At 45.9% G+C, this 26,411-nt stretch overlaps 1 protein-coding gene across 1 annotated transcript in view; it reads right to left on the bottom strand.

Annotated features, from left to right (window-relative positions):
- The window catches only part of OBSCN (obscurin, cytoskeletal calmodulin and titin-interacting RhoGEF), a 147,502-nt gene that overhangs the window by 101,593 nt on the left and 19,498 nt on the right, over nt 1-26,411 (bottom strand). Inside the window, 6 exon segments of the mRNA XM_029941729.1 lie at nt 1,507-1,782; nt 4,543-4,818; nt 12,218-12,493; nt 15,907-16,182; nt 19,544-19,819; nt 22,545-22,820. Of these exon segments, the coding sequence (XP_029797589.1) occupies nt 1,507-1,782; nt 4,543-4,818; nt 12,218-12,493; nt 15,907-16,182; nt 19,544-19,819; nt 22,545-22,820 (1,656 nt within the window).

Genomic DNA, 26,411 nt, shown 5'->3' with positions numbered 1-26,411 from the left:
TGCATATTGATTTTTGTATGTTGTACTCTCTCCTCACTCTCCTTTCTATCCAATAAGTAAGTGTTTGAGATTTTCTACATTGATACCATATCTTCTATTAGTTTCAGTTTTCACTTTTTTAACTTTCATACCCTTAATTTTATTTTCCTCCATGGTGTGCTGTGAATGTGGCCTAACAGTCAGGACACTCAGCTTCCCTATCTTGATACCATCTCAAAGGCAAAGCTTTCAAAATTTCACATGAAGTATGAAATCAGCAGGTTTTTTTTTTCAATTCCACCAGTTTAGTACATTAAGGACAAAACCTTCTATTTACCATTCATGAAGAATTTTGTGTCAAAAGAATATGAAATATTCTCCCTAGATTCCTGTTGTTATATTTTAGCCAGTGCTTGTACTCATAATTTATTGGGGGAAATCACATCATGTCTTTTATTTTGTTAATCTTAAGCTTTGTGTTGATTTTCTAATGTTTCTGGTGTTGAACCAGCCTTGCATTCCTGTAATATAATTCTTGTCCCCGTGTATTATCCTCCTGATAAATTTCAGAATTCAGTTGGATAATATATTCTGATATCAACAAGAGGTGACCTTTGAAAATTCTTCATGTTTACCTTGTCATGTTTTGGTATTGATATGTTACCTACGTAAAAAGGAGCTGAGTGCATCTCTTTTCAACCCTCCATAAGAATCCTATGAACATGGGGTAATTTCTTTGCAGAGTACTTGGTAGAATTCGGCAGTAGAGCCACTGGGCTTAGACAGTATTCTATGAGAAGATTATTTATGATCATCCATTTTTTTAAGTTTTAGGACGATATAAATTGTCCAGTTTTTCTTGTGTGAGTTCCAGTATAATTCCTTAGGCAGTGATAGATTTGGAATTGTCTGCATTCTTTGTAACTACACAGACATTGCAATTCAATACGTTTCCAAATTTGGCTACATATAGGTGCAGAGTAAACATCTATATCCCATTGAAAAGAGGAAAGTGTGTCCCAAAATGTCAAAAACTGTGACTCAAAGCATAGTCCTGAGAAAACTCCCATTATGACTCTGTGGCCCAAATTTCCCCTCCCCTGGTTCAGTGACATCAAATATCTCCACCACCAGGAACCCTCATGTGTGTTGGGAGGAAGACATTTGCAACCTCCCAGAACAACCCCAGAGAATGGATATCCGGTCTACCTCAGCCCATTGCACTAGGGAGCCTCCGAATCCTGAACTCCAAGGTCCACCAGTGGGTTTTGAGCAGGTGCTGGGAAAATGTGACCAGCACTATTATTTGCAAACACAACCCGTGGTGTACGAGAATGACCTGTCTCCTTCTTGTACACTCTTGCCAGCCAGGATCTTGTGGTCCCACCTAAGATATGCAAACGTAAGTGACTGAATAGGTGATGTCAAGGGAAAAGTCTAACTGAAAGAGCATGAGTCTGTCTTGGGGATAAACCTGCTCCACCCTCACCCCAAGAAAAGGCTAATTTGTAGTCTCAAAGAACTCACCTGTGACGTCCAGGCGGAAGGTCACCTTCTGGCCCCCCGCCTCGCAGCTGTACTCCCCGGCGTCCGCCTGCCCTGCCTGCTGCACCACCAGCCTCCTGCTGCAGCCCTGGGCCTCCACGCGCACTCTGGAGCTGCCACTCAGCTTCTTTCCGTCCTTGTACCACGTCACCTCCGTCTTGTCCTGGGCCACCTCGCAGCTCAGCGTGGCGCTGGCCCCCGCCTTGGCCTGCACCTCACTGCGTGCTGGCTGCTCCTTGGCAAACATGGCCGAGGGCTCTGGGGACAGGAAAGGATTCATGAGGCCAAAGATACCATCTATGTGAAGAATGTCGATCTGGAAAAGAAGGTCTAAGAAGGGAGGCAGGGGGACTGGAACTGTCTCCAATCAGTACCAGGTGTGTGGCCAAGAAGCCCCACCACCTTCTCAGGAACAACTAACACACTTTATTTACTCCACCACTTTCCTAGCTCTTCAGGTGGGAGCATACTTCTTTCACTGCTCTGTCTGCACCTTCCTGTGGCTGGTCCTCCATAGGCTTGATGACTTAAAACGTACAGTACCCTTTCTGAAGTTTTGGGGACTTAACATTTGCTCTTCTGTGATGTCATTGCCCAAGTGTTTTGCCCCATTCACTTAGGATCTCTTTATATAAGCAAATGTCAGGATGTGGTGGTTATGCGTGTTTATATATCCTCCCCATCCTTGTGAATTGCCTGCATACTGTTTCTTGTGAAAAAAAAAATGTTAAGTAAAGAGGGTTTTTTATAGGCAGATATATTACAGTCTCCTTTGTGTTTTGTGCATTTTGTTCTGTTTTAGGAAGCTTTCATTACCCTGAGGGCATTAATGACTGACATTGTTGGTAAGAGCTTGAACCACATTTCTAACCCTCATGGAGCTGAGTTTTTTGCATGGCAAAACATACATATCCAACTTCTTTTCAGTTTTCCATATGGTTGACAATATTAGAACCGATGTGGAAGACCAACCCTTCACTACCATCACACTTAGCACCAAAGAGGGGAAAGAGAGATAGAGAAGGGACTTGGGTTTTACACAAAGCTGTTTCCGGATTCACTTTCTGTTCTCCTGGGCAGTTTCTCAGTCCCTACCTAGAGACCCAATTGTCTGAATTGCTGTAGTTTTATCAAAAGCCTTGATATCAGGTAAAGTTAATGTCATTCCTTTGAGAATTTCTTTGGGTGTTCGTTTTGTTTTGTTTTGTTTTTTGTAAACATGGATTTCCTCTCTCTGGCTTTACAATCCACTTGTCAATATGCTCACTCTCAAAAGGGCTGCTATTTGGGTTTTGATGAGGGTTGAATACCTCTGGGTCTTTCATCAACTTCCATCCATGATTTAGATCTTTTTGTTTCTCCCAATAAAGTTGAATTATTTATGCCCACAAGTCTTTCAAAATCCTTCTTAGACCTGGAATTGGTAACGTAATTTTTCTGATGCTATTGTAATACCTTTAATATGTCACTTTCCAGCTTCTGGTGTCTGATGCCTAGATACAGAAATGTTTCCTGTATATTGATTTTTGTATGTCACAATCTCTCCTCACTCGTTCCCACCCAAAAAGTAACCGTTTGGGATTTTCCACATTGATGACCATATTCTGTTAGTTTCACTTTTCCCTTTTCCTACTTTCATATTTTAACTGTGTTTCCCTCCGTGGTGTGCTGTGCATGTCGCATAAGAGTGAGGGCACTCGGCTCTCCGATCTTGGTAGGCAAAGCTTTCCGAGTTTCATGTGAAGTGTGAGGTCAGCTAAGTTTTGCAATACCTTATTATATTAAGGGCAGAATGTTCTATTTAAAGCTTATGAAGAATTTTCTTGCAGGGATTGATGCCAAATATTATGAAATATTCTCTGCAAATTTCTGATGCTGTACTTTATCCGGTGCTTGTACTCTTAATTTATTGGGGAAATCACATCATTGTTTCTTTTATTTTGTTAATATCAAGCTTTGTGTTGATTTTCTAATGTTTCTGTTGTAAACCACCCTTGCATTCCTGGAATATGACTGTTGTCCTAGGGCACTGTCCTCTTGATAAATTTCATCATTCAGTTGGGTAACATTTTCTTGGAGGTATTACCTTGCCATCAACAAGGTGGCCTGGGACAATTCTTCATGCTTACCTTGTCACGTTTTGGTATTGATATGTTACCTACATAAATTGAATTGAGGACTGCGTCTCTTTCGATACTCTATAAGAATGCTACGAACATGGAATAATTTCTTTGCAGAATATTTGGAAGAATTTGACAGTAAGCCACTGGGCTTAGACATTATTCTGTGAGAAGGTTATCTATGATCATCCATTTATTTTAAGTTTTAGGACTGTATAAATCGTCCAACTTTTCTTGTGCACATTTCAATATAATTTCCTAGGAATTGATTGATTTGTAATTGCTCTCTGTGTAAGCTGCACAGACATTGCAATTCAAGACAGATATAGATTTGGCTACATGTAGGTGCAGAGAGAACTCCTCGATCCTTATGAAAATAGGGAATCTCTCAAAATATCTATAACTGTGGACACTCAAAGCACAGACTCAAGAAAATTCCAAGGATAATTGGGTGCCCCAAATTTCCCATTACCCTGGGTCAGTGAAATCAAACATCTCCACCCCCAGGAGCCCTCCTGTGTGTTGGAGGAAGACATTTGTGGCCTTCAGAATGATTCCAGAGGACAGACATCTGGTCAACCTCAGCCCCATGCATCAGGGAGATCCAGACTCCTGGACTCCAGGGTCCACCAGTGGGTGCTGAGCAGGTGCTGGAAAAACGTGCCCAGCACTATTACGTGGAAACACACCCTGTGGTGTACGAGAATGACCTTTTGTACACTCTTGTGCGCTCCCTCCAGCCACGCTCCCATGGCCCCACCTGGGATGTGAAATGCAGGTGGGGAATGGGTGACGTCAAAGGAAATGTCTAACTGAAAGAGCATGAGTCTGTCTTGAGGATAAACCTGCTCCACCCTCAACCCATGAAAAGGCTAATTTGTAGGCTCAAAGAACTGACCTGTGACGTCCAGGCGGAAGGTCACCCTCTGGCCCCCTGCCTCGCAGCTGTACTTCCCGGCGTCCACCTTCCCCGCCTGCTGCACCACCAGCCTCCTGCTGCAGCCCTGGGCCTCCACGCGCACTCTGGAGCTGCCACTCAGCTTCTTTCCGTCCTTGTACCACGTCACCTCCGTCTGGGCCTGGGCCACCTCGCAGCTCAGCGTGGCGCTGGCCCCCGCCTTGGCCTGCACCTCACTGTGTGCTGCCTGCTCCTTGGCAAACATGGCTGTGGGCTCTGGGGACAGAAAGGGATGCATCGGGTCAAAGATACCACCTATGGTCAAGAATGCAGATCTGGGAAACATGATCTAACCAGCGAGGCAAGGGGACTGGAACTCTCTACAATCCCTGCATCAGGTGTGTGGCCAAGAAGCCCACCACCTTCTCAGGAACAGCTGACACAATTTATTTGCACACTGTACCTGTTTCCTGGTGTTTCCAGATGGGGACCATACATTCTATCACTTCTCTACATGGCCTTTCCAAGTGGGGACTGTGGGAAATTTCCCCATGCACTTGACCCTGTGGGGTCATGAGAGATGTGTTCCTCCACCTTCCTAGAAGACATCAGGTCTCTTCCTTATGGTTCGAAGAAAGCTGAGACTCAGTGCTCCTTCCTCAGTGTTGTTGACTAGCAGCTCTCTGGTGGGAGTCCTTGACTTCTTCGTGTTTGTCTTTACCATTGTCTGAAGACCAGTGAGGCTGAGTACCTTCCCCAATATTACTGGGCTGACAGTTACTATTTGCTCCTCTGTGGTGACTCTGTTCAAGTCTTTGCTCATATACCAATAGTATATTCTTCTCTCTCTTCTCTTACATTTTTAAATGTTAGAGAATGACAACTATATATTTTATAGGTGTTTTCCAAATGCTGTGACTTTTCGCTTTCTCATGGAGTCTTCTGATGCATGAAATATTTAGTTTTACTGTACACAAATATGTTTATATGGTCCCATTGCATTTAGGACATCTGTGTTCTGTTGAAGAAATCTTTCCTTACCTAAATCTTTATTTTTCAAAACAATTTTTATTTTTGAGAGAGAGAGAAAGACAGTATGAGCAGGGGAGGGTCAAAGAGAGAGAGGGACATGCAGAATCTGAAGACAGGCCCCAGGCTCTGAGCTAGCTGTCAACACAGAACTTGACATGGGGCTCGAACCCACGAACTATGAGATCACCATGGTTTCTTTCTTGCACCAAAGAACAAAGAGAGAGGGTGAACAAATGTGAGAGGTCCCAGGATCACCTTGGCCTGCAGGTCCAGGTCCTCCTGTGAGTTAAGACATCCCAGTTAGGTGGCCTTCCCATGAGAGGGCCCCTGGCCTCTGGGATACGTGGAGCTAAAGGCTTTTTATCTTTGGAGACAGAAGAAGTGACGCTGAAGAGAGGGCAAGAGACAGGCACCACAGCGACCCACAGCTCTGTGCATGTGATGGGGGAGCATGAAGCGAGCTGAGGGCAAAGTATAAGCTTCCCCGCCCCCGGTGGGTTGTGTGTGATGTTCCTCAGACACTCCTGGCTGCCCAAGGACAAACGAAAGGGGTTCATGTGCTTGCCATGGTGATGTGGGAAACTAAGGCTGCCCTGACTGCCTACAGCCCACTGACGAGTCCTTGAACGAGAGATTAAAGCAAGTTGCAGTCACAGACCTGGTTTGGGCACCATCTGTGGAGAAGCCTTTCCACTTATCTGTGACAGTGGGCAGGGGTAAACTGCTGTAGTGCTTACACAACAATGGGAAGGGAAAAGGCAACCAGTTGTGTGCATGTCCAAGCTGTTAGATGCTGTGTCTAGGGGTTGGTTAGAACGTGTCCAGGCTGTAGGAGCCACTGCCCTGCTACTGGAGAGAGCAGGACGCTCACCTTTGGGGGAAACCTGTCAACACTCCTCACCATGTCTGAGCTACTTTTTGTCAGAAGGCAGGGCATAGGCTAAATGATTCTTGAATTCTCAAATATGAGGTCACGGTTTTGGAGAAAGGTGACTTAATCCTGACTACAGATGCCTATGTTAACTGGCCAGGTTTCTGAGTGCAGGAAAGCCAATGACCTGGAGGAATTAAGCCACAATTGTTTGGACATCATTGACTATCAGACTAAGGTCAGACCAGATTTGAGTCAAGTGCCAGTGCATGTGGGCTTAAGGTTATCATAGAAGGATCTTCCCAAATGATCACTGGTACAAGGCATAATGGGTATGCTGTTGTCAATGGGGAAGATTGTGACAGTACATGAGAAAGGGAGATTGCCCAACAGTTGGCCAGACCAAACCTCTGAACTGTTTGCTCTAATCAGGCTTTAAAGCTGCTCACAGGAAAGGAAAGGACCGTCTATACAGATTCAAGTATGCCTTTGGAGTTCTTCACACCTTTGGAAAGATTTGGAATCAAAGAGGTACCATGAACAGTGGAGGGAAGAAATTGGTTCATGGTGAGCTGATAAAAGAGGTTCTAGAAAGTATCTTGCTTCCTACCAAAATAGCTATAGTACATGTAGCATGTCACCAGAAGGGAAATTCTTTGAAGGAGTAGAGAATCCACTTGTAGATGAAACTTCCAGAGAACCACCCTGAAATATAGAATCAGATTCCTGAGCTTCATCTCTAGTGTACCCATGGTCACGTTAAGACCCCAGTTCATTGAGGAAGAAATAAAGGAAATGAAGGAACTAGGAGCAATTCCAGATGGGGAGGGAGGATGGTTTCTTCCAGATGGAAGAGAAGTGCTCATAAGCCCATTGTGAGAGAGTTCATGGTCATGCTGCACTCGGCAGACCACTGTGGACCGCAGTCCTGGGTGATGCCTTACTAATGTCTAGGGCTGTACAGGCATTTATACTATTGCCAAGCAAGTCTGTAGGAGTTGTGATGCATGCCAGGGAATTAACTTAAAGGCCATTAGAAAGCCAATTCAAGAGGCCTGTCTCTAGGTTTAAGGAGCCATTCTAGAGCAGCCAAATAGTCTTGACTGAAATGCCAAAGGTGGGAAAACTCTAGCATCTGGTAGTGGTAGTAGATAGAACATCTTCCTGAATGGGTAGAGGCCTATCTCCCCACCAATGCCCCAGCTGCATCTATAGCCAAGATTGCACTAGAACAAATAATCCTAGATTTAGACTAATAGAACATATTGATTCAGATAATGGCTGCCATTTTACCTCACAGGTGCTAAAAGGGTAATGGGAGCATTGCAGATTAAGTGGGATTTCCACACTCAATGGCATCCCCCATCCTCAGGCCAAGTAGAAACAAGGAGTCAAGCTCTCAAGAGACATATTGTCAAGCGAATGTTAGAAACTAAGTTGTCATGGACAGTGTACCTCGCCATAGTGTTGTTCCGTATTAGGACAGCCCCTCTCGGGGACCTGGGGTTGTCTGCTCATGAGCTTCTTGATGGGCTACCTTATCTAGGTAGGGCTTCAGACTTGGTCTTACCCACCCTGAAAACTAAAGATCAGTTCCTCAGAGACTATGTCTTGGCCACATCTTCTGCTCTATCTTCTCTTAGTGCAGAAGCGCTCCTTGCACAGACCCCACCACTTGAATTCATAGCCCATCACTTTCAACTAGGAGATCAGGTATTAGTTAAATCTTGGAAAGAGGAAAAACCTCCAACCTAGCTGGAAAGGCCCCTATGAAGTGCTTGTGAGCACGGAAACTGCTGTGTGGACTGCTGAAAGGGGATGGACACACTACACTTGGGTCAGGGGCTGGTAATGGGGACTCTAGACAGTATGGTGAAGGTACAGTGGGAGGTATATAAGACATCCAAGGACCCCTTAGAGTTACCCTTAAGAGAGAAAGGCCAGAGTGTACAATGAAGGTCAGAGCCCGGCCCTGCATCTGGGGAATACTGTGGCTTGGGTAAGTCACCTCCAGCGGATGGGAAAATTCCAAAAGGAAGTGCCTCAAAACTATCCTGTTAGGCAATTAATGTAACTAGAAGGAATCCCCTCAAACTGTAAAATTTGATGCCTGTCTGGTCCTATCATGTGGGAATTTAGCAAACTAGAGGTGGCTGTCACAGGCAGATAAATAGCTTTGTATTGATACCTTTGACCTTTACACTCATGTAGACCTCAAACCTTGTTGGAGTTGGGACATGGCATGGTGGACTACTCAGATTCAGGAACGGACGGCCAAACCCATGGACACTTTAACAGCTAAAATACATCTGCCTAAGGGTATTCCACTGAAAATTTGCCAGAACTGAAGGTGTGACCCCATGCTTCTAACCATGAACAGCCCCCTCACTGCAGATTGGGACTCAAGGGTGCCACCTTGAACATATGGATTAGGAGCAGATGTTACAAGAACCAATCCAGTGGGACTACTGTCCCTTACACCTGTTGATAACCTCATCCATAGTACGCCTCAACCAGCCACAGGTCCAAGAGGGCATTTAAGTTCTCCCACTAATGACCCAAAGAAGATGAGCAACGTTGAAATCAAAGACCTGACACTTGAGACCTAGACTTTATATGGAGATGTTGATGCCTGGGTGGAATGTGTTTAGTTCTCTGTGCAGGTGCTTAACAAAAGCGATTGTTACACTTGCACCACAGGGGCAAATAGTTCCATTTCCCTCTGGATGGGATACAAACCCTCCAGGAGTGAGTTGCATGATGGCTCTCTATCAGTCAAGGATGTGTGGGGAAATGAGACCTGCAGGACACTGTCATTGCTTTTTCATGCACTGCCAATGTCTTCCTCCACGGGGACAAGGAATCGCTCTTCCTGTCCCTCAAGCGTGGGGGAACAATTCAACAAACCTGTGGCATGCTGGCTGACTAGCATGCACATCCTAAACGCCACAGATCCACAACTATTCTAACTTGCACATCCCATGAGCAGATGTCTGGGGTACCGTGGGAAGAGGAACCTACTTAACCTGTTGCTGTCCAATTGCAGTGGAACTTGTGCATTAGTCCAATTGGTCATTTCATTCACCTTGGTTGACATTCCATGAAATCAATAAAGACAGTGACATCCACCACTGAAACCAGAGGACCTTACGGGGATATTTTGATTCCAATGTGTACATTGATGCGATAGGAGTCCCAAGGAGGGTCTCCAGTGAATTGAAAGCCAGGAATCAGATTGTCGCTGAATTTCAGCAATCACTCTACTGGTGCATTACTATTGATAATAAAGTGGACTAGATTAATAACGTCTACTGAAATCAGCAAAGGTTTATCAATTTCACTAGGGCTGCACTCCAAGGAGTAGCCAGTAAGTCAGATGCGACCACTAGAATGGCATGGGGGGATAAGACAGCCTTAGCCATGCAGCTAGAAGAGGAAGAGGAGTCTTTCTTCTGTGTGATATTAAGAGACCAGTGTTATACATTTCTCCCCGACAGCACTGCCCCAGATGGCACCGTCACCAAGGCTTTGCAGGGACTACCAACTCTGGTCAACAAGCTAGCATAAAACTCAGGGATCAGTGACCCGTCTAGTAACTGGTTAGAAGAAAGGTTTGGTAAATGGAAAGGAATGGGTGCTTCAATTCTAAACTCTCTAGTGACCACAGCTGGAGTCCAGATGGCTGCAGTGCGGTGCATTATCCCCTGTGGAAGGGGGCTAGTCCGAAGACCCATTGCTATAAGTGAACAAATGTTTGTGCCTTATGCCCAAAAGGATCTATTATTATTGAAAGATAAACCTGACTATGAGGAGGAGAGCCAACACCTGCTAAACATGTTTGAGTGAGACCTCAAAAATGAAGGAAATATAAATGAAAATGGAATCAACTTAGAAAAGAAGAGAATGGATTGTGAGAGGTAAAGGAGATGATTCATTTTTAGAAATACCAAATAAAATCTGTGCTGTCTAGTTGACAATAGGTTTACAATGTATTGGAAATACGTACCCACCCACCCCCTGTGAAGTCCCAGAGCCTTAGACACTTCACTTCTGATTCTTCCTCCCCTTCCATTTGGTGGGCTTTGCAATGAACATGCACAAAAGAACCAATGCAGGAGGGACTGAAAGTCCCTGTGTCATCTCAGGGAACGTACATTTGTTCCAATCAGACTACGTTTTGCCTTTCATGGGCATAGGTGATGTCTGCGTAAGGGTGTAACCTCTGTAATACTCAGCCAATGAGGAATCAGAGGAGGGACCTGTATGCCAGGAAATAAATTGTCTGCTGTGAGCACTCCAAGTGTGCCTGTGCCTCAGACACCCACTCTTTGAGAACATGGATTAAAGGCTCACTTCCCTAGTCCCCACGTCCCTCCTTTGATCAGGTCAGTGGACTCATTTCTCACACTACCTAAAACGAGTCATGGAATCTTGTTTTTATGTTCCCCAGAACAATTACTTGCTCAAGCAAAGAATAAGCGTTTTACAGAATGTTGAACATACCTTACCGGAGAACTACTTGACTACAAAGATTTTGTATTCTTGGTTCCATTTATTTAAAAGTCAAAACTATTTGAGATTTCTATATTTTTTGTGTCCATTCTTATATAGTTTCCTAGGAATTCGTTAAACTATCACAACTTTTCAAATTTATCACCATAAAATATTTTGCCATATTCTCTTAAAATAACTTTTCCCAGACACCTAAGTGGGACTTGGGGTTCCTACCCACTCCCATGAATCATTATACGCTGATAAAATACCCAACTGTGATGTGCTGGCGACCAGGAGTCAAAGTTGGGTGGGAGCCTACCCCTACTTGGTGTCAGGACTCTCTTAACAAAGGGAATTTTTTTTACACTTTATGTACCAGTCCAGAAAATGTTAGGGAAATGCTCCAAAATAAACACTGTTTTCCCAGTCAGGCTCTACTGTTGGGACACCTCAGGGGCAGAGCACGGTGAGGGCCGGGAGTCACCGTCTCCTTCCCATTTCTAAGTTTTACTAATGCAACCGGAAGGTAAGTCTGACACTGAGAGTGCGCCTCCAACCCGAAACAGAGGCAAAATGAGATTCGCTTTAAAACAATAATCCTAATCTACGAACCATCCATGCTTCCTTCCTTTGCACAGCAAGACACTGTAACAAAACATACACCTACACTTGGTCACACACAGGTAACAATGAGCTCCTTTATCTGTGAAAAGGAAGGGAGAGTGTTCCAGAACCTCAAGTGTGATCATCTAAGGTTCACTCTTGAGATCTCAATTCCAAGTATGACTGCGCAGCCAGACTCTCCCCCAATCCAGGTTCGAGAGAATTGAAACACCTCCCGCTGACAAGAACTGGTCGGGCAGCTGGCTGGTGGCATGGGTGGTTGCCAGAGCATATAAAGGAGAAAATGTGCCATATCTCAGGGTGAGAGACGCCTGGTCGGCCTCAGACCCCAAGCCCCAGCTGGAGTGAGAAGCTAGACATCAAAGAACAGCAGACAGGGCAGGGCAGGTGCTAGCAATGTGACTGAGCACTGTTCCACCAAATGCCATTGCAGGGTACAGAAACGACCCCTCTCCTTTCCATGCACACCTTTCCCATGAAGCCTCCCTTGACCCCAAATTGATGTGAAAATAGGAGATGAAAAAAGCATATGGACAAATGGTCGACATGAAGAGATCAGGTCTAACAGAAAAGGACACAAATTGTCTGGGTATAATCGTGGGTGGTCCCGTCATCACCTTCCATCAAGACTAGAGTATTATCCCCAGAACTGACCTGTGACGTCCAGGCGGAAGGTCACCTTCTGGCCCCCCGCCTCGCAGCTGTACTCCCCGGCGTCCGCCTGCCCCGCCTGCTGCACCACCAGCCTCCTGCTGCAGCCCTGGGCCTCCACGCGCACTCTGGAGCTGCCACTCAGCTTCTTTCCGTCCTTGTACCACGTCACCTCCATCTTGTCCTGGGCCACCTCGCAGCTCAGCGTGGCGCTGGCCCCCGCCTTGGCCTGCACCTCACTGCGTGCTGGCTGCCCCTTGGCAAACATGGCTGCGGGCTCTGGGGACGGAGAGGGAAACATGGAGTCAGAGTCACCTTGTAGGTGAGGAAGGCAACTTTGGTAAGAGAAACCCAAATGGGGAGATAGGCGGTCAGAACCTTCTCTAGGCTCTCCACCAGCTGTGAGGCTTGGAGAAGCCCCTGCCTTTCCCAGCAGTGGGTAACCACAGTCTACACATTCTATCACTGCCCCATGTTGTCACTCCAGGCGGGGACACTGGAGACCTCCCCCTGCACAAGCTCCTCTAGGAAAGGGTCAGGGGTCATGATGCAGGCACACCCCGCCTTTCCAGGTGATGAAGAGTCATTCCACAGGACTGTCGGGGGGGGGGGGGCGGTACACTCTTGCCTAGCCCGTGTCATCAACTGTTGGCAACTTGGTGGGACTGAAGTTGTACCTCCCTGTGGTTCCAATACTGACAATGTGACGCACATCCTCTGATGATCTTGGCCATTCGTGTTTGCTCTGTGATGTCACCGTTCAAGATCTGCCCATGTTCAATACCACTTTCGTTATGTCTTTCTTGTATTCATTTTCAGGAACTCTTCATTTGTTTAAATGCTGAAGCGCTTGATCATGCCATGTCTTGTTAAGATCTTCCCCCTCTGTGTGCCTTGCATTTTCCCTCCTTCGTGGTGTCTTCTGATCAAAGTTCTTAATACAGACAAACATATCCCCTTGCCCCTTGTGATTAACACATTATTAGGTCTTTCGTTACATTTAGGTCAGTAAGTAGCCTGCATTGCCTGCTAAGGGCTAAGTGTTCTACCTTTTACATGGAGACCTCTACCCGCCTAGAGTGGATGTGCGCGTGCGCGTGTGTGTGGCCTGTTCTGAATATTGATAGTTTTTAAGTTTTATTTTTTCACAAGTCTCTTATTAAAGTCTAATCATTAATCTTTTGGATTTTCTGAAATTGTTACCTGTAATTTCAACACACACCCCCATTGAATACACTTGTCTTCTTTTCCTCCTCATTGTCCGTTGTGGGACAGAAAGCCTCCCTACCTTGTTTCCAGTCACAAAGTCCAGTCTCTCATTTTAGGGGTGATGCTCGCTGGTACTTCGCATAGTACTATTTTCCAAATTAAGGAAGAACCCCTTTATCTCTAGTCAGTTAATAATTTTATATTACGAGATGATGTTAACTTTTATCAAACATTTTTATTCGCCATCTATCGAGATAGCCACACCTTTTTCTCTTTCGATCTGCTAATATCATGCACTCTCTTGCTGTTTTAATGTTTCTGACGTTAAAGGACCAGACGTTCTTGGGGTGTGACTCCTGTGATGGTGCACTGCCTGCTCCATGTGTCATGTAGCTTGGTTGGCTAATATCTTGTTCAAATTTTAGCCTTGATATTCATAAGATACTGGCCTATAATTTTTAAAAATTTTTTAATGTTTATTTATTTTGAGGGAGAAAGAGAGACAGTAGGAGCAGGGGAGGGGCAGAGGTGCAGGGAGACACAGAACCCGAAGCAGCTCCAGGCCCTGAGCTGTCAGCACAGAGACCAGCGCAGGGCTCAAACCCATGAACCGTGAGATCACGACCTGAGCTGAAGTTGCATATTTAACCAACTAAGCCACCCAGGCACCCCTTTAACTTTTTACATGTTTATTTATTTTTGAGAGAGAGTATGTGTGAGTGGGGGAGGGGCAGACAGAGAGAGCGAGAGAGAGAGAGAGAGAGAGAGAGAGAGATACAGAATCTGAGGCACTGGACTGTAATTTTAACTCTGCATGTCTTCCTCATAAGATTTCAACATCAATATCATGCTATCTCCATCCACATGAGCTGGAGAGTGTACATCCTTTTTCTGTTCTCTAGAAGAATCTCCGCGAAAATGGAATAATGTCTTTCCAGGAATATTTGGTATAACTAATCAGTAGATCCACTGAGCATAGTCTGTTTTCTATGAAACTTTTTTTCATTTCTGGATCCATTTCTTTAAAAGTTATAGAAGTATTTGGGCTTTCTATTTCTCCTCATGTTAGTTCTGATATAGTTTTCTATCAAATTTTAAAACTTTCAAAATGTTTACTATGACATGTTTTCAAGTCCTCTTCAAATAATGTTTCACGAAGATAACTAGCATGTTTCTCTCCCTCTCTCCACACACACACACACACACACACACACACACACACACACACATCAGTGAATACAAACACAGCACCAAACTGTGTTCTGGTGGCACCTACAAGTCAAACGTGGGACCGTTATTGAACATTAAGACTCTCTTAACAAAAACAAAACAAATAACCCTCTTAGCAAAAGAAAATGAACATATTTCTCAACCTTCTCCACCAACCAGCCAAGGAAGCACAAATACACACAAATCACTATAGGATGCAACAAAACAAATCCTGGCCCACCAGTCCGGCTGCCATTACACGAACATGTCTCTAACAAGATGTGCCGAGGGGCGCCTGGGGGGCTCAGTCAGTTAAGCGTCTGACCTTGGCTCAGATCATGATCTCACGGTTCGTGGGTCTGTGTCCCGCATTGGGCTCTGTGCTGACAGCTCGGAGCCTGGAGCCTGCTTCAGATTCTGTGTCTCCCTCTCTCTCTGCCCCTCCCCTGTTCATGATCTGTCTCTCTGTCTCTCAAAAATAATTAAATGTTAAAAAATTTTTTTAAAAAACATGGTGTGCTGATACAGCTTAAGCAATTTATTCCTCTCCATTTCCAAATTTGTCTATCAGACTCGAAGACGACCTCTGGTAAAGACTGTTTTAACTGAACACAAAAGACATGCTTTAAGAAGAAGTCCTGTACCGCAAAGACACGCCTCACAGGCTCGTGTCTACCGTCTCTGCTCCCGTGTACTTTGCACAGACATGGCAACATGCGGTGGGTCCTGATGCTACGGCACACAGGTGCAGAGAGGGCTTCTCTATCCACATGGAGGAGGGAAGAGATTCCCAGAACATCTAAACTTTGATAATACAAAGTAGTCTGAGGTATTTATAAATATGGATGGGTAGCTGGAATTTCCTCTTTTCCGTGGGCAGTGGCATCCATGTACCTGGCTAGTGATCACTGCCTGTGGTTCTGAGTGAGAACACCTGTCAGCTGGCAGAACGTCCAGTAAGAGGAAATGTACACGTCCCGGAGCAAGAGGCACCTGGCTATTCAGAGGCAAATGCTAAGTGGACTCGGAGTCGCAGGCCACAAAGAACCTGGACAGGTTCTAGGAACATGTAACTACGCATCGGTGTGCTCAACACCACTGAGGATGGACTCAGTGGCCCCTTCCTTCTTACACACCTGTCCAATCCAGCTGCCCATGACCCTACCAAGGAGGGGAAACAGGGAGGTAATGGTGAGAACACTAGCGATGATCTGGGCTCAAAGTGAGTCCCATGTTCCCAACAAGGCTAACTCACCACCCTAAAGATCACTGACCTGTGACGTCCAGGCGGAAGGTCACCTTCTGGCTCCCCGCCTCACAGCTGTACTCCCCGGCGTCCGCCTGCCCCGCCTGCTGCACCACCAGCCTCCTGCTGCAGCCCTGGGCCTCCACGCGCACTCTGGAGCTGCCACTCAGCTTCTGCCCGTCCTTGTACCACGTCACCTCCGTCTGGGCCTGGGCCACCTCGCAGCTCAGCGTAGCGCTGGCCCCCGCCTTGGCCTGCACCTCACTGCGTGCTGGCTGCCCCTTGGCAAACATGGTCGAGGGCTCTGGGGACAGGGAGGGACACACAAATTCAAAGGGGAATTCAAGATGCACCACTGGGAAACAAAGGAGAAATGCAAGGAGAGAGGTCTTCTCCGGGCTCTGCACCTGCCGTGTGGCCGGAGAGGCCTCGCCAGCTTCGCAGCAACAACTAACACAATTTATTTATACGCTCTCCCCGTCCACCTGGGCCGGTCCAGGGACGGACTGGGCGATTCCGTGCACACACTCCTCTGGGGAGGCACTGTCAGGTCACGGGGTGTGCACATCTCAACCTTCCAAGTGACACAGAGCCTTGCACGTGAGTGTGCAGGGAGCACCTCACCCATAGTGCAGCACAGCCCTTGAGGCGCCACACTGTCACCTGCTCCGTGTTGTCAACTCTTGGGAACTGGGGGCAGCGCAGCTGCGCCTCCCAGGACTGCCTCTTACTCGACACTTACGATGCACAAAGTGAATGACCTTTTCCAATGTTTTTGGTTATTCATGTTTGCTCTTTTACTAAAGGCTTTCGCCCAATTTTCAATAGCATTGTCTCTCCTTTCTGTGCTTGCGTTTAGGATCTTTTTAAATATATAAAGGTAGATCACTGGCAACTATGTGTGTTGTAAATACCCTCCACATCTGTGCGGCTTGTGTTTTCTGTGCTATGTTCTGATGATCCAGCATTTTCAAGTTTAATGTCTGCAAATACATCGGATTTGTCTCCTGGTGGTCCGTGCCCTTGTGCTCTGTTTCAGCAATCATTCCCAACCTCGAAGCAACTAAAACCATCTGTGTCACATCTGAGCGTGTGTGGCTTTCCTTCTCCTCTGAGGACCCCGAGCCCCCAGGAGTGGACTGTGTGTGGTATGAGAACTGGTCCGATCCTTTTCCATGCGGTTAAACGGTCCTGGCACCTCGACTTCTCCACATAGACACCACCCCGCGCCCCGGGGAGGAGGCGGCCTCATCCACTCCTGCGCGGGCCTGTCTCCGGGGTCGCTACTCTGGTCCTTGGGTCGGTGTGTCTGTCCTGGCATCAAGACGCCATCCCAGCCACTGAGTCTGTAACAGTCCTTCGACCGGCCCAGCAAGTGTCCGCCCTTCGCTCCCCTTCCAGAGGCACATTGTCGGTACGTGGCCTGTACGGGCTGTGTGTCTGTTTTCCACGTCCCCGTCCCCACCACCAAAACAGACCACGTGCTTGCATTTTTATTCGCATCAGGCACACCTGAGTTTCTTCCATGGTTTTCCACCCACTCATTTCCATGTCTTGGCTGTCTCTCAATAATGCATAATAATTTCCTCTCACAGAGCTGCCCGGCGCCTTTTCTATCAAACTAGGAATTAGAAACATGATAGTCTTTCTGCTCTTGTAACTCCGTAAGTTTCACTTTCTAAGTGTCTCTTGCCCGCACAGATAAAAATGCTTTCTGCATATTGACTTTTTACACAGTCATCTTTCTCAACTTTCTCAGTCAAGTAATTTAGCTTTTGGATATATCATATCATCCATAAATTCTATTTTTTTTTCAAACTTCCTTTCACTTCACTGGCCCCCCAACGGTGCCGCACAGTGTTGGTACAGGTGAGAGTGGTTAGCTTCCTTGGTCTCACTGTCTCACAGATCACTTTGTGTGACTCGCTGGCTTTCCCACAGTGTCATTTACAAACTGAAAAAAGAACCATTCTATTTGTATTGGCTCAGAGTCTGATGTCATGAATCGACGTTAACGTTACCAAACATTTCTTCTGATTTATGTTTAGTGTTATCACATCCTGTATTCTGCATTTATGGATAATCACTTCATTGTTTTCTCAGTCTGCTAATGCCATGCATTATACTGATTTGCTAATTGTCCGGTGTTGAAAAAGCCTTGAATTCCTGGACTATAACCTTCATCATGGTAGGCTATCTTCTAAATACATTGCTAATTTATTTTCCTAATTCTTTGTTTAAGATTTTGGCCTTGAACATCCACAACATACTCACTTGTAATTTGAATTTTTCATACCTTCCTTTTAAGATTTTGGTTATCAACATTACGCTGTCTCTGTGAAGTAAATCAGAAATATCTCCCTTTTCTCTTCTCTAGAAAACTCTCCAGGAATACGTACTAACTTCTTTGCAGTGCATTTCACATCACGTACCAGCGAGAGGTGCACATGGTATGAGATCACCTACTACAGCTCCATTTGTGTAGAACGTTCTAGGACTACTTGAGGTGTTGAAATCTTCTTGTATCACTTGTATCTAGTTTTCTAAGAATTTGGTCAATTTGTCAAACCTTTTCATATGTCTTACCATAAAATAATTTGTCATATCCTCTGAAAATAACATTTAAGAAAGATACATCGTAGGTTTTTGGTATCTGCACAAACCCACAAATAATTTTCTGCAGATACAATACCAGATGGTCAGGTGGAGGCACTTAGAAGTCAATGCAGGACTGTGGCCCTTTTTATCTGCCATTAAGACTCATAAGGAAGGGACAATACATTTAGTTCTGACCCTTTTCTATGAATTAGCCAGAGAGAGACAGACATCCAAGTCCCAGAAAATGGCATGAAACTCTGCTCGACCAGACAGTGGCTGATACACAGGACCTGTCTTTAACAATGTGTGCTTGCACAGGGTCAGCCACTTACTCATCTCCATTTCTAAATCGATGAGTCAGACTCCAAGGGGAATTCTGACACAGAATGTGCTAAGAGAGGGCGAGCAAGGTTGGCTTCAAACAGAGAATCTGGACTTCACATCTGTCTATCACGTATCTGTCGGCCCTCGGCTCTTGGTTTGCTTTGTGCAGACACTGCACAGAATGGGGATCTAGGCTTTGCTACATACAGACACGCAGGTAACCTCCATGTCCCTGTGCAAGGAGGAAACAGTGCCCTAGAAAACCCAAAACTTTGATAGTCCCTACTTCTGTCTTGAGATGAGATCCAAGGATGATTGGCTGGAAGAAATTCCTCATTATCCTGGTGTAATGAAACTCAAACATCTCTCCCTGGGATGAAACAGCGTATTGCCGGGTGAGGGTGCCACTCAGCAGAGGGAAATGCATGGGTCACGGGCGAGAGGCGCCTGGTCTACCTCAGACCCCAAGTGCACGGTTCAGCCAGAGGCCCAGGAACCAGAGAACACCTGGGAGGTTCTGGGCAGACGCAGGGAACTTATAACTGGTTACTGTGTGGGAACAGCACTTGGGGTTCTGGGAGCACACGCTCCCTTCTGTTCACACCCTTCCCACCAGCCTCTCTTGGCCCAGACAAGAAGGATGTGAACACATGGGGTCCGGTGGGGAGAGCACCGAGGTCAGCTGGAGAGGTAAGCCAATCCCATCACGTTCTCACAGGCTATGACAGTCCCACAGAACTGACCTGTGACGTCCAGGCGGAAGGACACCTTCTGGCCCCCCGCCTCGCAGCTGTACTCCCCGGCGTCCGCCTGCCCCGCCTGCTGCACCACCAGCCTCCTGCTGCAGCCCTGGGCCTCCACGCGCACTCTGGAGCTGCCACTCAGCTTCTGCCCGTCCTTGTACCACGTCACCTCCGTCCTGTCCTGGGCCACCTCGCAGCTCAGCGTGGCGCTGGCCCCCGCCTTGGCCTGCACCTCACTGCGTGCTGGCTGCTCCTTGGCAAACACAGCCGAGGGCTCTGGGGAAAAAGAGGGATACACAGGTTAAGAGGCACAGAGATGTACCAGCCTAGGTCACAGGGATGAGAGCCTCAGAGCTCAATAAATTTCCTATTTGGGGCCAATGCCGTCACATGCCCACCAGAGTGTTGGGAGTGTGTTTGCAAACATATGTGTCCCGTCCTGGAGTCCGAGGGTACATTGGATGTGCCTGAGTCAAGTGCAACTCCTAACGCTGCTGCAAGGTGACAGACGCTCTTTCGGCACCTGTCATGGCTAGTTCACTGTCCTTCCCAGGTGACAGCCCGCCCTTGAGGGCAGGTGGGGTTGTTCAGGCCCCAGCACATGGTGCATCCACCACAGACTGTATTATCAAGGTATAAGTCCCATGCTAAATGCACTAATTCATTTGCACGGCCCAGAGAAGTTTGGCGTGATGGTCCCCACATAACCAAAACATCAACAAACAGAACACAACCATCTTCCCGCTCACCACTGACCATCCCAAAAGGAACCATTATCTTGACCTCCACCACCATCAATAACTTTTGCCTGGTCTTTGACTACACATGAATGCATGACCCATTGGGTATTCTTTGGGTCTGTCTTTCTCCCCTTGACACAATGTGAGATCTACCCATGAGGCTACATGGATGGACAGTTTTCCGCTGTATGAACACTTCAGCTTGGTTCTCTTTCCCTTTTGTGGCTCATCTGGGATTTTTCCAGTTTGGGGATATGATGAGTAAAACTGCTTTGAAGAGGCTTGTGTGTCTCTCTGGGGACACACAGAATTGCATTTGGACATACATATGGCTGCATTTGGCTTTAATAGATGTTTCCAAAGAGTCTTCAATAATGGTTGTGCCAACTTTACCACTGGCGGCGTGTGAGAATTCAGATTCCCCACATCCTCGCCGACACTTGAGATCATTGTGTTTAAAAAATTGTGTGTATCCCATTAAACTTAAGTATGTACATGCAGGATCTCAGAGATTCCATGCTCTGAGTCCACCAGAGACAGACGACCCTGAACAAAACTGCAAGGTGGTCCCGAGTCAGCATGGTCCTGGAATGAGCCAAAGTTTGGTTGTCCTCTCCCTGCCCAGCACAGGAAAGAGCAGCCCTGTTTCTGGAATAAGAGAGCATCATCTGTAAAACAAGTTTCTCATGAAATATCTGACAGCCAGTAGAAACACTCCCGGTGTGCCAAGGACAGGAGTAAATAGAAAACCAAACAAAATAAGTACAATATCAGATGATTGGTTATTATGGTTTTCCAGGCTGGGATATAGCAATATGGTTTTAAAATTAAATTTAAAAAATAGTTCAAACATGAAAAATTTACTACGGAGTCTGGAATCCATAAGACATCAACAAATGGAAGTTCTATCACTTAAAAATAGCAAACACACTGTACGTGGGTTGGACAGCACATTAGATATAGCAGAATAAAATACTAGGAAATTGGAAGGTAAATCAACAGCATATCCAGAATAAAGCAGAGAGAGAAAAATAATTAGGAGGCAGAGAGAAAAACGCACACAAGACATGTGGAGAAACATAAAAAAGTCAAATAAAATATAACAAGAGTTCTGACAAAGGAGAGAGAGAGGACAGAACAGGGAAAGGCCAAAGATCGTCTGTGCTTGATGCGTCCATAAAGCCACACACTCGAGATGGTCTGCAGTCCCAACCAGAGTGAATACAAAGAAAACCCCATCCAGGTTCATCAAAGTAAAACTGCTGAAAGCCAAAACCAATACCTTAAAATCAAGGGAAGGGAAGGGAAGGGAAGCAAAGGGAAGCGAAAAAAAGTGAAGAGACATGAGAAGGAAAGGAAAGAAGAAAAGAAAAGAAACCCTTGAAAGAACCTAACAGTCTGACAGTTGATATTTTAAGAGAGAATATGGAACCCAGAAGACAATGGAATGATATCTTTAAAATATGGAAATATATAAACTTACCTCTCAAAAACACAGGGGTTAAGGGTGCTGACCCACCATGCGGTAAAAAATTCATGTATACGTTTTACTCCCCTAAAACGTAAGTACTAGTAGCCGATTGTTGACTGGAAGCTTTACTGATGATCAGTCAACTAACACTCACTTTGTATGATATGTGATTTAGAGACTAACTTACAATGAAGTAAGCTACAGAGAAGAAAATGTAATCAAGAAGAGAAAACACATTTACATACTGTACTGTATTTATAGAAAAATCTGCATATAAGTAAACCTGTGCAAACCCATGCTGGTCAAGAGTCCACTGTATTTACATATGTAACTTGATACCTAGAGAAAATAGGCCTCAAAATTGAAGGCAAAATAAATACATTTTCATATAAGCAAAAAAGTAAATAAATAAAGTACCTGAAGACCTACTAAAGTTAATAGCCATGACAGTGCTCTTCAGGCAGAAAAGGTAAATAAATAATCTCAGAATATTGGACCCAAACCCTGGCTCTTCAGTTTTCAGGCTGTGTGAATGTTGGCAAGCTACAGAAATTTCTTAGTTCATATTAAAATGGGAATATTCAGAATTCCTCCTCTGAGGTTGTGGGAATATTTGCACAAGTGAGAAGACAAGATGCATTCAAAAAATGCAGCCATGGGCATGTACTTAATAAGTGCTGGCTGCTACGTGAAAGCACAGTGACAAAACAGGCCATTAGATGGTACCTGTGCACACCCTCTTCCCCGACAACCAGCTCGAGGAGCATAAGACAGACATCAAGGAACTGACCTGTGACGTCCAGGCGGAAGGTCACCTTCTGGCCCCCCGCCTCGCAGCTGTACTCCCCGGCGTCCGCCTGCCCCGCCTGCTGCACCACCAGCCTCCTGCTGCAGCCCTGGGCCTCCACGCGCACTCTGGAGCTGCCACTCAGCTTCTTCCCGTCCTTGTACCATGTCACCTCCGTCTTGTCCTGGGCCACCTCGCAGCTCAGCGTGGCGCTGGCCCCCGCCTTGGTTTGCACCTCACCGTGTGCTGCCTGCCCCTTGGCAAACACCAAAACAGGTTCTGGGGACAGGAAAGGACAATCAAATATATAGAACTCAATGAGGGCTCACCTTCTGTATCTCAAAACCAGGACACCTTAGGCACAAGCCTGTCTTGCTCCTGGATCCCTCCACACAGAGAACTCCACACTCAGGAGATGCATAAAGCAAAGAACAGGTCAGTTCTCAGAATTTGAAGACTCCAGGTTTAAATAATCTCCAGGTCGGTGCGTGTTGTTTCAGGATTTGGCATTTGCCATTTGTGGTCATAATTATCCTAACAAATGGAGGCATATCTTGCCACTTGCACATCAAAGCCCAGGTATTTTCAGTGAGAATTTCTTGTGCGTGTCACCAAGATTGGGTGACACCCAAGTCACAAGAACACACACACAATGATTTCCAATGCAGTCTGTAACGTCTAGCGAGCCAATCACCATCCCTGTAATCAAACCCCTGTCCTTGGGACCTGACGTGGTTTTTATTAACTTACTTCTTTTATTTCACATCACATTACTTCTAGGACCCACTCCACCACTCTAGACTAGCTGTCCTTCCTTTTGATGTATATCCATCAGCAATTTTTTTCAGCAAGGTTTTGTGAATGATAAATTCTCTCCATTGCTTCCTGAAAACATTTTATTTCATTCTGACTTTTGAATGATAGTTTAGCTGGATACAGAATTCTAGTTGATGGTATCTCCCCCCAGTACATTGGAGGTGATGCCTTCTTTTTTGTGCTCTTCATTGCTGCTGACAAATCATCAGGAAGGTAACTGACCTCCATTCATCCTTATTTTTCTGTGGTTCACTATGATGTGTCTGTCTGTGGATTTATGTGCCTGACATTTCCCATAATCACTTGTGAATCCTGAAGCTTAGGATTCACATCTTCAACCCCTGCTAAAAAGTATCTACGTGATTTCTTTCATTATTTCTTATTCCTCATTCTCTCCAGTCTCTCCTGGAAGTCTTTTTGGACACACATGTGGCCTTCTGTTCTCTTCTCCATATCTGTCATTTTCTCTTTTTGTTTTTATTTCTCTTTCATTCTAAGCAACTTCCCCAAATCTATCTTCCAATTCAGTGATTTTTCTTCAGTTATGTCTAATTTGCTATTTATCACTCCACTAAATTGTTTGTCACAAATGTGTTTCCCATTCAAGGAGCTTCATTTGATTCTTCTTTGGATCTGCCTGTTCTTTTTCTTACTGTTTTACTTTTTTCTTACATTTTCAACACTCCCATATAACTCATTTTAAGCATGCTTATTTCAGATACTCTTTCAGATAGCTGTTCTATCATCTGAGGTCCCCAGGTGGTCTAATCCTGATCTCTGTGATTGCCAACTCTCTTCTATATAGAATTGTTCCTCTGGTGCTTATATGCATTTTATTGTGAGAGCATCTAGCATGGCTTTCTTAGTCAGTGATACTACGTGCCGCCTGGGTGGTGAGGTAACCCACCCAATACCTGCTGCCAGGCGCTTCAGGAGGGCCACTGGCCTGGGGCCGCATTTGTAGATTAACTTCTCAGTCTGGAGTTCCGAGTGTTATAAATTGAAATCCAGCCCCCAAGTGAGAACCAGGTTTCCATTTCTTAGGGGAACCTTTCCCACCTGGGGCAAGGCAGACAGACAAGTGCCCCAATGTCTCCCTGAGCTACAGACAGATTGCTTTACTGATCCATCTTTTCTTTTTGTTTGTTTGTTTGTTTTTTATTTTTATTTTTGAGAGACAGAGAGAGAGATAGCACGAGCAGGGGAGGGTCAGAGAGAGAGGGAGACACAGAATCTGAAGCAGGCTCCAGGCTCTGAGCTAGCTGTCAGCACAGAGCCCGATGTGGGGCTTGAACCCACAAACTGTTAGATCATGACCTGAGCTGAAGCCGGACGCTTAACCAACAGAGCCACCCAGGTGCCCCCATCTTTTCTTTAATTATGTGGTTCTACAAGATTTCCATCCTTGTATGCTGGTCCCTGTTTCACTTCCTATTTGCTCCCACAGCCTATTTGCAAGCTGGTGGTGTAAGCCAGACGCAGATCCCTGGGACCCAAAGCCCCCCACAGCAACTGTGCACCAACTCATCACCCACTGCTCTAGTTTATTAGCACCTCTTCCTTTCTAGCACCTGGAAATGTTCCTTTTTAACCTTGCCAGCTTGACTTGACTTTGTTACATTCTGTCCCACATTTTTGGATGTCCATAATGAGAGAGTTTTCACACTGTAAAAGTCCACTGTACCTCTGGAACCCCAAATCCAGATGGGATGCTTATAAGTCTACATGAGATCATTCGATTTCATCTGCTAGGGACTTTCTGCTTTAGGAAGGCCTCTTTACTTCCTCAACAGAGGTCAGTGGAACTCTTGGTTTTTGGCTTGCACATCAAAGCACTGGTATCTTCAGGGATAATTCTTTACATGCTATCACCAAGAATGGGCAATATCCTTGAGATATAAGATTTTTAATTAGATTTTTAACATTTTTAAAAATGCACGTAGCCAAAGTATGAATCGTTCTATTTTTATGGCTTAAATATATTTTTCATGGAGAAAAAATTAAGCAGCTGGCTAAGTTTCATCTACCTGTCCTCAGTGACCTGATACCACCTCGGGCAGGTGGCGGGATGGAAGGCAGTGGTGATGACCCAAAACTCCATGCAGTGGCTAGCAGGGTCTGTGGGCAGCCTCTGTGTTCTCCCCTGCTCCCCTTGGTTCTCCCTACTCCCGGGCCCTTCCCTACATGGCCCTGAGCCCCCCATGTCCATCATCCACTTCTTCCCCCAGTCCCTCTCACCACAAGCCTGCCAACAAATCCTGAGTCTCCCTCCCAGACCAGCGTCAACTGAGTACCATGCCCAGACAGCTGACCACCCCGTGGACACCCTAGGCTAGCTTGTCACCTGCTTCTTCCAGCAAATCTGCTCCTGTTGACTTGCCACGTCTCAGATGGTGACCGCTTGATCTATGTGTTCACACAAGGGAGTGAGATTCATCTATGTCTCCTGCTTCTCAGCCCACACCCACACCCACACCAGCATCAATTCATGCACTCATCATCCTTCTCTGTCCTCTCAACCACAGCCTGTTTGACCTGGACACCTCCAGAAGAGAAACTTCTGCAGTAACATGTCCTTGGGGACCAGACGGGGTAAGTGGAGTCTGCATGCTTCTTGTGGATGCGATGCCCACCTGGGCTCCTGCCACACCTGCCCTCCCAGCCAGCAACAGCTTTGCGTTTGGAATCATGGCCTCTCTATCATTCCTCCCCCTGAGGCTACCAGCAGACAATCCTCACAGACACTACCATGTGACAGCAGAGAACACCTAATCACACAGCCAACCGTCACCCTTGTCCACAGCCAGCTGGACACACAGCTCTCAGACTGTACGGTGAGTCACCTCCCATTCATCTTGTGGCCCCAGACTCAGCTGCATCCCCAAGGTGGGGTCGCACCAGGTCTCTGTTATTTCTGATATTCATTTCAGAGGAGTCCTCACAGACTAATCTTAAAGGAAATTGTGTCTCTTTGATATGCATATCATGAAATCATTCCTGATCACACTGTATGTGTATGTATGTATGTCTATGTGTACATATGTGGGGGTCCGG

This window comes from Suricata suricatta, chromosome 6 (assembly GCF_006229205.1).
Source record: "Suricata suricatta isolate VVHF042 chromosome 6, meerkat_22Aug2017_6uvM2_HiC, whole genome shotgun sequence".
Lineage (NCBI taxonomy): Eukaryota > Metazoa > Chordata > Mammalia > Carnivora > Herpestidae > Suricata > Suricata suricatta.
Note: the sequence above shows the minus strand (reverse complement) of the source record. Positions and strands in the feature narration are given on the sequence as shown.